The sequence below is a fragment of the Schistosoma haematobium genome, chromosome 1 (genome assembly GCF_000699445.3).
Source record: "Schistosoma haematobium chromosome 1, whole genome shotgun sequence".
Classification (NCBI taxonomy): Eukaryota; Metazoa; Platyhelminthes; class Trematoda; order Strigeidida; family Schistosomatidae; genus Schistosoma; species Schistosoma haematobium.
Genome location: NC_067196.1, coordinates 1,163,699 through 1,177,844, shown reverse-complemented (window position 1 = coordinate 1,177,844; position 14,146 = coordinate 1,163,699). Strand labels below are relative to the sequence as shown.

Below are 14,146 nucleotides of genomic sequence, written 5' to 3'. Positions count from 1 at the left end.
GTCAGTTTGAATCATCGAATCAGTAGTAAACAACCTTACACTTCAAACATCTATATAAACATGACACGTTTTATTAAAATATGACCTACTACTTTGAACAAGAAGATGAGGTGTGTTGACTGAACATACGAACTCAAATTGAAAATCTATACAATGAGATAACGTTGTTTATTTCATCTGAACCATTTTAGACACAACATGTTATCTTCTCTCTCGATTTCATTTCTTCTGATCGTCGTCTGGCTTTACGAATTCTGCAAATGCCAGGATCATTGTAAAGAACGTGAATGGATGACTTTGGAAAAAGTAATTTTTGAAAACCGGTCATATCGATATGTAAGTAATCCGTTTGATCGTTATACACATACTCAGTCTCAGCACTATATGCATTTACAGAGCATCAGTATTAACCAGTCTCAGCCAGCTGTGAATGGAAGTTTCAGTAGACGCAATGATGGTACGGTAAGCTGATTACATTTTGTGATGAAGGTACTTGTGCCTGTGTTTACGTCTTTTTAGTTAGTTAAACCGAAACTGTCGTTTAAATATTACAGTAGTCAGGTGACACAACTCGTTATTTTCTCTTCTGGTAAGTCAGTAATTTTCTTTCACCTCAAATTATAACTTTATTTTCTTGATAACATTTCTGTCCATGAATCCAAGTTGATTCCATTTCTTTATTAAATTAGTTTTATTCTCCTTGAGACATGCAAAAATTCTTCCGATATCCTTTCGTGTTCAAATCGTTTCGATAGTGTGACGCCTTATAACAATCCAGATGCAGTTCATCCAGTTCATTTAATTATTTAGTTTAGTTCATTCGATGTAAAATGATCAATCATGTTTCCTGTTTTCAATAAATAAATACAGGTGGAATAAGTATGCACGGACAAGACAGGTTAGGATATATTAGTCCGTTTCGTTCAGACAATACATATCCTGAATTTGAGATTTCGGATGAGAGTGAGTTCTTGTATTATTCAGTTATATTTTGTTTTGTTACATATTCCCACAATTTATTTTACATACATTATTCTCTATTTTACTTGATTATTACACAAGAGCTTGTCAACACACGATGATTGTTTTGTTTGTGTGATTTTGGCACCAGAACATGAGTGTTTCACAACACCTTTTGATTACTATCATGTGAAAAAATTACACAAAACAGAGATTCATCTCAAAATACAAACACATTGGAAGGGTAGAAATGATAAAACAAGTGATGTTATTGTTTGAGTGCCAATTACCAACTCTTCAGTCTATCAAAACTACAAGATAGCAGATATCGGCATCGACACGATACATCTTCATAGACTAAATGAACCGGAATTATCACATGTGCAACAATAAGCGATGTTGTGAGAGACGTCATTTTGAATTATTGATATCCATGAACTATCAAATCATACTTCATGTCTTCCAATACTTTTCTAGCAATTACTTCATTCATACAAGTCTAATGTCTTCGAGTCGCTGTTTGTTTACCATCGAGTTTTGGATTCGATCTTTGCAATGACATTCGTAGTATTACCGAATTTGAATATAGGCACTTCATGTGACAGATGAACAATCATAGAATAATAATATTCTGCTATCAAACCAGAACAACCTAGAACACCCATATTGCAAACATCCGTTTTTAATCAGTTATCAGAATTGATTATTAACCGAATCTCAGAAAATGTTATTATATTGGTATTGTCAGTTAGACATTAACGGTCTGTACCACAGTCTAAAGCTCTTAGAACAGATGTTACGGAAGTAAACTATTCTTCTTAGTTGAATGGATTGAGACATTTATCATACGGATGAAGCTGATAATATTTCTTGAACTTTCCACATGAGAGATGCTTGAGTATTTGACTGCATCGATTCAATAAATCTCAGAATGAAGATCATAACTTACATGCAAATGTAGTCCGTGTTAATACGTTCATTTATTGAATGTGATATATATTCGTTATGCAGATATTTAAACATCCATTTTTATTTTCATTATTTCAGAGGAATTACTTGCTGTCAGATGGTTTATTAATAAAGACGTTGATGGTAAACGTAAGTCAACACATGTGGAATCTAAACACCTACGTCTTCATTCCATATGATTATTCATAGGTTGTCAGATTCAATTTGTCTCAGAAACTGAAGATGTAGGAATTTGTCACTTTTCAGAGAAATGAGGGTAGAATCATTTGTGAAATCCACTGGTCGCTTGATGACGTTGAATAAGATTTGAAGAATAGTTGATGTGATTTGGAAACGACTAGGTTTGATGAGTAAAATACATATCACTATAGTGGATAAATCAGGCCACAATCCTATTTCATTTGTGATTCATTTACGTTTACAGGCTTGAATTGAATTTGATGATCACATTCAGTTTCAAAATAAATAAATTGTGTTTTATGTTTGCCACAAAGTCTGTTCTGTACACAACACACTCATCTACACATCCATTAATCTCACAGTCATTCCTAAATATTATCCATTGAAATTTTAAAAATATCCCATCTATCTAGGGCTGTTCGTTTCTTATCTACAACAAATAAACACTATGGTCGTATTCAGTTGATCGATTGAAATATCACGTGACCATGTAAACAATTCAATCCCCAAGTCCATTTTGTAAGCAAACACTCCAAATCTTATGTCATGTGTACACAGTCTCGATTGTTTCAGCAGGCATTCAAGAACGTATATCGCATACATGTGAATACTTCATTGACCATCGGATTTTAATGGAACAATTACCGATTGATTGTTTCAGTAATAATACAATAGTTGTACAGCTTTAGGCGTTCGACATTCGTCTAGAAGGATGTATGTTTCTATCATTCACATGACGTGCACTTAGAATTATGTAACATGAAGTTAACTGAGGAAAATATTTGACATAACACAGTAAATATTCACTGAAACATGGTCACTTTATGAGCTGATTTATACAATGTTACATCTACCGACAAATTGGTCATTGTTTTTGCCCAAGTTCTAAATATCGATGGTTTTCTAATTGTAGAGTTTACAGCCAAGGTAACTTGCCTAATACATCCAAATGGGAAGATAATGTTGTATTATGATAACGTAAGTCGCACAATTGAATGCAAATGCAGTTTTGTTTCACGTACTTCAGAATACTCAACTATTTCATGTTTATGAATACTGTCAAATATATCTAGTTACATCGAACACGAAGGGAATGTATCAACAGTCTGTAATGTGTAAACAGAATATTTGACACTATTATTCAATCTTTGATGACATACCTTACTCAAGCACTTGTTTAAGACAGTGAATAATTAGAAGTGACTCACTTCATTTTCATGTAGGAGGTTGTTCGTTGAGAGAACTTGACTCAAACTATCAACACTTTCTTTCAGATTCCAACGGAAATTAAAGGAATTGAATGGAAACCGAAAATCGTCGGTAAATTCAGTTGTGGAGGAAGTAAGAAACATTTCAACGAATGTTGTCAGCACATTGATATCTGGTTACTCACATCATCAGTCATCTTTTTGTGTCATATTATTTTCTGTCTGTACCCTGGTTATCAGCACGTCAATACAGAACATTCCTTTATTCTATCACAGTGATCCAGTTCAATTTTCTTACAGTTTACGTTAAAGACTTGATTTGCTTGTAAAAACAACTGATATAAATGTCGTTGAAGTGTTGTGGATAATTGTGCAAAATGAAATTGATATGCGTCCCGTAAAAGCACTGTTCAAATGTCATTGAATGTTGAACATTCAACGTTAGATAGATGTTCACACTCGTTGTAGGAAAATTTCAGTATCACAACTGATTGTGAATATTAGTGTAAGCTAATTGTGGAAGTGTTTGACATTTGTCACTAATGCTTTCGACCATAGGTATACTATTATAAAATGAACTGAAATTAAAGTTTATGTGCATTGAATTCAACAACTCTCATACTTGATGATGCCACAGAAATGGTTCAAAAGGAGATCGTTATGGTGTCAATTCAGCTTTCTGTGATAAATTTCATCGATAATAGATTTCACTGTCTACATATGCTTATACGCACTTAACTAGATATCTTGAGTAAAGCAACCTAGGTGTATGAATATATTTATCCTAAAAGTGCGGATGACTATTTTGATGTGGCTCAATCTTATGGTTACCGATTGACGCATTCGGACGAGGACATATGAATGATGAGATTAAAGAAATGAGATTTACACTCATTTATTTTTTAACTTACAGTACACAAGTCACACTTTTAGTCCTCAGTCTTCACTCAAAATGAAGTGTGCTTTGTATGAAACAGAATTAAACGAATGGGACTGAATGGACTTTCATCGATTTTGATGTATATTAGTAACTTTTGGTCATGCTAGATAATCAGCAACTTATCTTATTTGAGACATTTCCCAGTTCCTTGTTTAGACCACGACTTAAATGGTGCAAATAACCTGTTGTATTTATAAACGAATTCTTAATTTTATGTGTCTTTTCTTGTTCAATATATCACACAAGATGAAACAGTATCTGAAATAATTACTCCTGAAACATGGATCAACAGTGGAACATTGGTGGAATATGAAGCTGTCAGAAGTATGTTATAACTTATTTAATCAGCCATCACTATCTTCACACTTGAAAACGTCACTTTTATTTCAACGATTTGAACATTCCATGTATAATTTTATTCTACTTCCACATGATATCGAGGTATCTATCCTAAATGACATTTCACATATCATTAATAACTAGACATCGATTCGTTTGTTGAATGATGAAAAGGATTGAAAATCCAATTTGAACCAATATTGAAGTCTTCACTTTGATCAAAAAGTGACTTGACCACAAAGCAACAAAACGATGTATGAGATGATGTTAGTTCTGAATAAAATTAAGCGTCTGTTGGTTGATTACGCGTTGACGAGGAAGTGTCCGTGTTTTCTTTTGGTACATGTGAAATGAAATCTCGCTGAGGTAGTGAATTCGCGAATACTTCGGAAACGATTGCCTATTTTCCAAAATCCTTGCTTTGTCATACTTATACGATCAATTGAAGGTATGGATATGTCTAGTCTCCAAATTACAATTTATCATAGCCAGTTTAAGAATTATTTCCACATTATGAAAATGTGTACCTTCTCATAAACATGTACATTGAGTAAGTATAAACAGATTTTAGTTCACCATGTTTTAGTCGACTAAAATAATATTTTAATCAGTGAGAGAATCATTCCATGGTATAATAATCAGATCGCCGTCAATATTCTGCGAATAAGATATTCCAGTCATCATCAGTGAATCTTTACCGATCCAACTAATTTCATAGATTAACTGACAGCACAAATAACAGAATGGAGTTACATACTTCGATATCATCCATCACAGTAGATCGACTGAAATCTCTTCAAGAAAATCATCATTGATCATTCTAAAAACAATGTCAGACTTCCTTTGTCGTTTAACTGAATTAACATAATTAAAACTCGATATCGAGTCTGAAAATAACTGAATTTCTTGAACTATGTGCATTCATAAAACTGATATCATCGAAATGAGTCGTGCAAGAATGAAAAATTCAATGTAACGCTCTTTGCTGAGCACACTGACAAAATCCTGCCTACATGTCTGAGTGTAAACAGATATTGAAATCCATCGTTCATACTTGACAGAGTTTCGACACAGTTTCATTCAATTCAAACATGATGTCGCGAAGCATGATTGAAATTGATGACACACTGAATATTGCATTATGCATCGTAGTGGCAATTTTCCAGTGAGTGAAATTGTCACTTAACGCCGAAATCACCATTATATCACTGGGTTATTATTACATGTTTTGTAATTCACTTACCTTTTATTTGGCAACTTCAAACTAAACAGTTGCTTAAACTAAACTGAATGAGTTCAAATGAACAATGGATCACAAAACAATCATCTAATCTTCACTCATTCAATATTAAAGTTTATTACTTCAAAACACCTTATCATTCTCTAATCATAATTTATTTATTCTACTAATACAAATACTCAGTTTTGATTTTTTTCTTCTCTGATGGTCAATAGAGTAAACAAGGATGGTAACTAGCAGTGAAATTTAGAACGTGTGTTTCATCCTATTTGAGACTCATCAGCAACACCTGCATGTAAATAATTCAAACAAATGGGTTATTAAAGTATAGTAACACTTATTATCTGGAACGATAACAAAAGTGATTGATAATAATCACTAAAAACAATGAGATATTAATAGACCAATCGAATAACTTAAATATAACACAACTAAACTATTTGACCGAAGTTTAAATAATTGGAGACTTGAACATGATTCTGACTACATGGTTTCATTTAGGCTGTGAGACTTGAACATTCTTCATTATAATTTCATGCATATAAATATACTTCAGTAGAAATGTATGTACTAAAGATTCTATGAGTGAGCTACTCAATCAACTAGACTCATAAGAAGTCACTCAATTCAGTTGCCTCAATAAACCTGACACTCACTATCCATCGTCAATCATACCTTCGCAATTATGCAATCAACCTACAGTTTACAGAACAATTGAATTTGAATTAAATACTTACGATATTTTATTACCATATTGATTTTCCAGTATGCTAAGTATTCAATCCCTTCGAATTGTGAACTACGTTAACAGTCGGACATGGAATTAAAATGCCGTTTGGGTGAATATAAATAGTGTGGACTATGCACTTCACCAGCTGTCGTCTCACTATGTTAGTCGACACAGTGAAAATGGAACTGAATAGTTGAGTTACAAATGAACAGTAACCAAAACAACACACATCATTATTATTAATGTCTCCTGAGTGAATAGAATTTCTTGGGTTCTGGCTGGCCTAATATTCTATTTACAGATCCTTTGAAGTTAAAATCAAAAACAAAGAAACGACTACAGCTTTCTTCACATATTTTGCACTAACTTGGGTGCATTTGTCGATTACAATGAATCAAACAAACATGTACGATAATTTATTTATCCAAATAATGGGTTATTATTTCTATGCAACAAAGGGAAATATGCGTTTGAGATTCAAATGAAGTTGTCAACAGGTACAGCTGTATACAGTTGTGTGCTCTTTTCATTCAACATACAACACATTTGAGATATCATTTCTTTTAGAAACAAACTGCTGAATCAAGACAAGTATGTGTTCCTGAATAAACGACGCATATGGCTTGTCCTCTGTGTACAGAGATTAATTTCTTTGTTTCTCAACTTTCAAGAGCCACACGTATATGCTATGAATACACAACTGTTGATGAGCTGAACATAATCCGCGAACAAATCACGAGAATTGTTTCTAACCCATGTCCACTAACATTGATTTAAAGCATTCAATACTACGGAATAAAACCCTTTTATCTGTAGATTGTTATTCGATATACTAGAAGATTATTGATCATTTCGACTCAATATATGTTTATATACTAAAAATCAGTTGCTTAAGATTGACCCCTTTGCAGAATGAATTTGAATAGCTTTGCTAATTTTGTAGAAGTCCTCTGTTTCACATCAGACTACTACATACTTAATAACTCACTCATAAATGCGATTGTTATGCTCCACAAATCTATGTTGTCAAGAAGAAAACTTTCATCACTAAAAAGTTGTCACTCGTCATTATTTCCTAGTATTTCGTAATCTCCATTGAAGTCAACTAGATATTAAGCATTTACATCTTTAATTACCTCGAGATCATTATGTGATTGACAGATGGAAAGCATGGTTGAAGTGATCTAGAAGATAACATCGGTAAAAAGAACATGTTATTCATCATGTACGGTATCTGTTTGGCTTGAACACAATGCTTGTTCCTTTCCTCCTCTCAAATCTGTTTACACAAAGGACTGTTACTTCACGATTCACTCAGGGATAGGTATTTCAATATCACATAGAATCATCACATCTACCATTTGTGTTCTAATCTAATATGCGTTCTCACATACGAAACATATTTCTCAAGGTTACCACTATTTAAGAGTGTGATTTTTAATTGACATCAGTCTGTTGACCTTAGTTGTTGTTTGTAGAAATGTCAATGATTTGTACTTTCTTGTTGTTTATCATCATATTCTATCTAAATAATTAAACAATGTGGTTTATTCTTTTGTATAATGAGCTTGATATAAAACTTCAATAAAATAAGGAATGTCGCTCATTAATGATGCTTTCATATGACTGACAATCACCTGAGTACACGGAACAAAGTTGAATGAATTTTGTTTTTCATTTCATTTCATAAATCAATACTTCTTCTCTAAATAAGAAATGAAATGAAAACAAGTGAATTATCTATCAGATTACAAATTGTATTGTTCCAGCTATGAATAAACACTGTGACTATATGCCGTCGAATTTCAAATGAGTTAATTGATCGTTTTCTGATAGAATCATTTAGTTTACACGTCCTACGTTTAACAATCTACGGGATTATAATGATTAGGAATGTGGATGTTTTCAGAATCGATTAGTGAATGCATCCCATCTTTGTCGACTATGAGATTGTGATCAATCATCATGATCACATAATTCACATGACGTTCTGTGTATCGTTTTATATCAATCACTGTAACAGATAGAATAAGTACCTATATGCAATATTCAGGATAATCACATTCAATTGTTGACTAACTGAGTATATGTGTTGAACTTTGCTTGAAATATGGTATCAACATTAGGTGGAAGCGATAAGATTTTACTGGAGATGGAATACATTTCGAAATATCATTTGGTATTGAAATTTGTCTTAATTGTGCAACAGAATCAAAATAAATTTCTCCATAACGAAGCATTCGTAGATGAATATTTAAATAGCCTGTCAACTACGTTTGTCTCGACCATTCCGAATTCTTATATAAGGCTGATATATTGGGAGATATTTAGTTTTGTTTGACAATGTTAGTGTCTGTAGTCTGCAGGCAGAAAATCGTGAAATCAGTCAACTTTACTCTCACTTCTGGAGATTTGAATACTCCCTATGTGATCCAAACTAATATCACTGAAATTTGCACAATGAGAATTAAATACATCGTCACTAGAACAACACTGACGTCTCTGGGACAAAGGTGTTCGTATTTATCAGTCAAAGCACACTTATGGAGGTCATGAATGTCTAGTAATTGAACACTTATGGAATACTGTCAGTCACGTGTTGCACTAATACTATTAATGAATAAGCAACTATTGTTCATTATTTCATCTAAATGACATATTAGGACAGTTTCAGATAGATATTTCTATTTGACAATGTTCACAGATTTATACAAACCATCCCATTTTGAATTCTAACAAAACAAGAACAAATAATGTAGCAGAATAACATAAATTTATTATACTTGGCGGTTTCTCCTCAACTTCTCACAATTGGGATTATGTCAATGGAACTGTCCTCATCTACCTGACAGTAGCCATTGTGTTGATGTCTCAGTATACTCGAGATCAACAGTAAACAAAGAGCGTTAGCCTTACTACAGTTTTTCAAACAACTGACATAAAATCACTTGCACCAATTTCATCTACTCATTTAAATTTATTCATCAATATTCGCTGACAGTGAAGAATTCATTCTCGTATGTTTGTCACGCAATTATTTCTATCGTGACACAAATTGTGAGGCCGTGATAGGCGACATCATCGCTATCCGATATTATGGATGGATACATTTTACTGTTGAGCAAATCTATCTCCTCATTGAATATTCACAACGGTTAGCTATAACTGTTGAGTGAAAAAGATCGAATTGTTTATCAAATTGAAATGGCTCACATTGTTATTATTATCATTGTTCTAACAACCAATTTTATTGTTGATTCTGTAGTCGTACCACTATTCTAGATTTGTTCTATTCAAACTTCAACATTCATTCCTATATCGGCTGATTGATCTATTTTTGGATAATTTTGTTTGTGGCCTGACTGTTATTTAAAACCTTCACTTACAGTTGCGTTACAATAATGAGGCAAGATATATAATGTATTTAGATATAATCGAAACCTATTGCATAGTGCAATAATAGCTTCAGGATTGTCATTCATTGCCATATAGGTCGACTGTCAAAAGACGAGCTTATATAAACCATAATGCTTTAAAAAATATCAACTATGTTATTGTCTATATCCCATGATCTGTAACTCCTTTTGAATCAAATAATAATGGGGGCGGATCTACGCCACACATGATGCTGGATAATTCAGTTTGAAATTAATTACCAAGTTCTTTATGAAGACCAAAAGCTTCGATTAGATTTAGAGTTTCCCACTGTAACCTCCGAAAGCTTGAAATACTAAATTTGCAAATTCAAACGTTTCTCATTACTTTCTCAACAGACAAGGTGGACTAATAGATTGCGCACCGTCAAATCAATTCAAACAACCAGGTGTCTTTTCTAACTGTCAAGCAAGTGAATTCCAAAACACTAATCCACCTGATCACAATAATGACTGTTTTGGCCTTCAGAAATCCCTGATTGCACAAACACTACAGTTTGTTCCAGCTATAGCTCATACGATCAGTCAAACACAATGAACCGTAGTCCATCCAAATCTTAAGTACATATTAATGATTGCGAAGCTATCGGTATTTTACAACCCGCCATCTCCATTCTGCGTCATTTCTCTTCTATCTATTCCATTCACTTTATATAAAAATATATGTATTCAAAGGCCATTCTCGTTAATTGGCTTATCTAAATTCCGTTATTGACTAACGCGATTTAAGTTGATGATGATATACGAGGACAGGCAACATATATATTTCAACAATAATCGTCATTACGATCTATTTCGATTCAGAACTCGGGCCACCAAAGTGGAGTGCCCTTTCGACAAAATCTTTCCATCTAAAAGACCATTAACTAACGGGCCTCCACACTCTCATGCCATACACAATATACTACTCAATACAGTTGTCAGTAGTATCACGATCGACATGATCAAATCGAATGAATTGTTACAGTAATATATCCTTCCTTTATTTATTCCTTCATTATTTGGATGTTGTGAGGGCATCTGACCGGGGTTTAAACGCACAGTCGTGGAACGCTCCACATTCTACACACTCCATTCTCACCTCTCAAATCCACACTATTTGTGTTTACAAGCACTCAGTGTAGTGATGTGATGGGAGACAAGAAGAAGGAAGCAATGGCGATGTACATAGTCACCATAATACGTTGCAATTGACAATGGTGGTGTACAACAACAACATCATCAGATGACATTGTATTGGTCTCCAATTAAACCATATTCCAACCTATCTGTTAACACACATGTGATAGTTTGTCCTGGCGAAAGTGCTGTTATAATGGTAGGTTTGAAGCGGTTACGAGTTCACTTAGACTGCGAACGGAACAAAGACTCAGTGACCGAAAACCAATAAGCTAGGTATTTGATGCAGCTCATTCATCTGATCTATGAATTGCATTGCCATGGAATGATAATGTCGAATGAAGTAGCGTTGAAAATCCCTTTCTTCATGGTGCAGAACATTTCATGGATGAGCACCTATGGACACACCAGGGATTGAACCCTAAACCACGAAGTGTTATAACGCGCTATTAATCACTACAATTACTAGTTCGGTGTTCAGTGGTAAATTGTCTTATTTAATCCATAGCCCATCCATAAATCAATACCGATTTTTCAAATAGTATTGCTCGGCATTATAGAAAATATTTGTTATCATGTTTGCACTTGTCACTTTATCGCCGTTTTTGTCCGAATATGGGTCTCATCATTTTAACTGGTAATATTACCACCATATTTCGCAAATCCTCACTCTCATAACATGATAATATATTGCTAGAACTTATTTAAGTGAAGAGAAATCATAAATACATTTCAATATTCGACGCCGTTATTTAACTTATTACTTATTTTGGTGGAATTTTGAATGATGTAAAACCAATTCTACAACTTCGTGAATTTTTCGACACATGGACTAAGTTTTAATACCTTGAATTATACTACACTGTAATTATCGGAAAACTTCTAGAAGGTGTTGATTCAAGAAAAACATCACTGAGAATAGTTGACTAAAAGAGTTATCATTTTAGAATTAACGTGTGGTAATATAGTTAGCTAGAAGGAAAACAAGTCATTTTAAAAGGATAAGTAAGTAAGTAGGCAGGTAAGTAAGTGTGCAAGTATGTTCGTCAGTAAGTAAGCAAATAAGCAAGTAAATAAGTAAGTCAGTGAGTAAGTAGGTAAGTAATTAAGTATGTAAGCATGTAATCAAGTAGATCGGGATCAGCTTGTGAGGTAACACCTACCCCGCATGCAGTTCGAGATTTCTGCGTTGTTGGCAATAAATTTCATCTTCTGCTCGAGTAATAACTCAAGTTTAGAAGGATCCACGTTTCCGAAGCCACCATCTCCAAATATGCTTGGGTTGCGGCTATCACGAGTTTTATTAATCTGAGAACGAGAAACAAGACACGATGACCAATGACTTGTAAGCTAGCTATTGATGCGTCCCAGCCTCGTCAACTAAAGTGAGAGGTCCGAAATTGGAATGGGGACGTATGTTATACAAGAGGCCAGAAACGAGCGACAACAACAAGCACAATTCAAAGCGTATATAGTTATATATATAGCACACAACCATCCTTGGGGGCAGTTACCAATCAGCATACTAAAAGGTGCAACAGACCAGTAGAATGTAAGATATTTCCCAAGTGGGAAATACAACATGTGGGTGACAAGAGTGCCTTTGGCGCGAAAACAAAGAAATTAAAATTTTCTAAATAAAATTACAAACTTAGGTCTTTTTCCAAGTGAGTTCTATGGATCTTACGTCTCCAACACTCAAATTAAGGGAGAGACTAGAATTTATGGACATTTGAACGGCGCTAAAATGACCATGAGAGTGTTCAACCCATAACTGGTATCAAATGAGGGTTATGAACCTGTGCAAGGATTATGATTTACATTTTATAATTTTCATACGAAAATTATTCGTGTAAGGTTCACCTTCCCTAAACTATTGTTTTATTACGAACTTATCATTCTGTCCTCGTCCGCGTATGGGCAGTGATAGACATATTCTAAGTTATTAATTCTGTTGATTTATGACCGGAATTTCGCTTTTGCTACTGTATACGTGACTAACAAATCCCAACTTTATAATTAGAAGCTATCTGCCTTCTGAGTTGTTCTTTATTCGAGCTATCGGGAGGCAAGTGTGCTAAATTAGATTCTCTACCAATATTAACTTAGTATAACGAATAGAACTACTATTCAACGATTGGTTGATTTAATCAGACATTTGAATGATTGAATACCTAAATATCACAACACTCAGTCTGTGTAGTTTTCATTGATTTAAGACATAAATCAAAATGTGCACTTCCATTTGGTAGAACACAAAAACAACTATGTATAATACATAATCAAGGGGATTGACGTTTGAACAAACGAGTTGTGATTGAATTGTGATTGATTAGTTTATTTTCATAGATTACATGTAAATACTGAAAGCCTGAGTGAACAATGGCATGTAAAGTGGAGATGTGATTGAGTTCTGAATTGTTGCGAAATATAGATTGCTCTTTAGTTATCAAAAACTCTCTATTCAGCACACGTCGGTAGTGGGAGAAACGAGGAATGTGGTTCAAAATATCGTATAGCTGTGATGTATACTAATTTTGTCTGAAGACGTAACAACGATCGGAAGTGGAAAACCTGACAGCAGAAGGCTTAGCATATCAAGCTTAATACTGAGGTAAGTGATTGATCGTTCAGCCTGTACGGTAATCAATGTTAACAGACATATTGTTAGCATAGATGGATTAGACATGCAGGAAAAGATAGAAAGAGAGAGAATAGAGGTTGTAAGTATGAATTTCACTAAACTTACATGCGATCATTTTAACCAGGTTAAAATCAAATAGAATTGAAGACCAGGAGAAAATAATCGATTCATTTTGAGTATTCTAAACAACCAGAATCGTGTCGTGATTCATCTGTGGAGGAATTCTTTCACTCTACATCAGATTTACATAATGTATGCCTCAATAATCCAGTCATACAATGAAGAGCATGTAAATTTGTATTGAAATGGTTTATAAATAAGAAAAGACGAGTCATAAAGTGAAGCAAGGCTCCTTCAAGAAATGAAGTTTCACACAGAGATTT

General features: G+C 33.9%; 2 protein-coding genes across 2 annotated transcripts in view; one reads left to right on the top strand and one right to left on the bottom strand.

Annotated features, from left to right (window-relative positions):
- MS3_00001072 (uncharacterized protein) overlaps positions 1 to 14,146 on the bottom strand; it is a 242,527-nt gene that overhangs the window by 26,075 nt on the left and 202,306 nt on the right. The gene's annotated exons all lie outside the window — the stretch shown is intronic.
- Positions 104 to 5,387, top strand: MS3_00001114 (uncharacterized protein). The gene is made up of 8 exons (XM_051208621.1): positions 104 to 336; positions 373 to 462; positions 520 to 589; positions 871 to 963; positions 2,008 to 2,058; positions 3,023 to 3,087; positions 3,384 to 3,450; positions 4,504 to 5,387. Exons 1-8 carry the CDS (start codon positions 199 to 201, stop codon positions 4,590 to 4,592), a joined length of 663 nt encoding a protein of 220 aa, XP_051072871.1. The 5' UTR covers positions 104 to 198; the 3' UTR covers positions 4,593 to 5,387.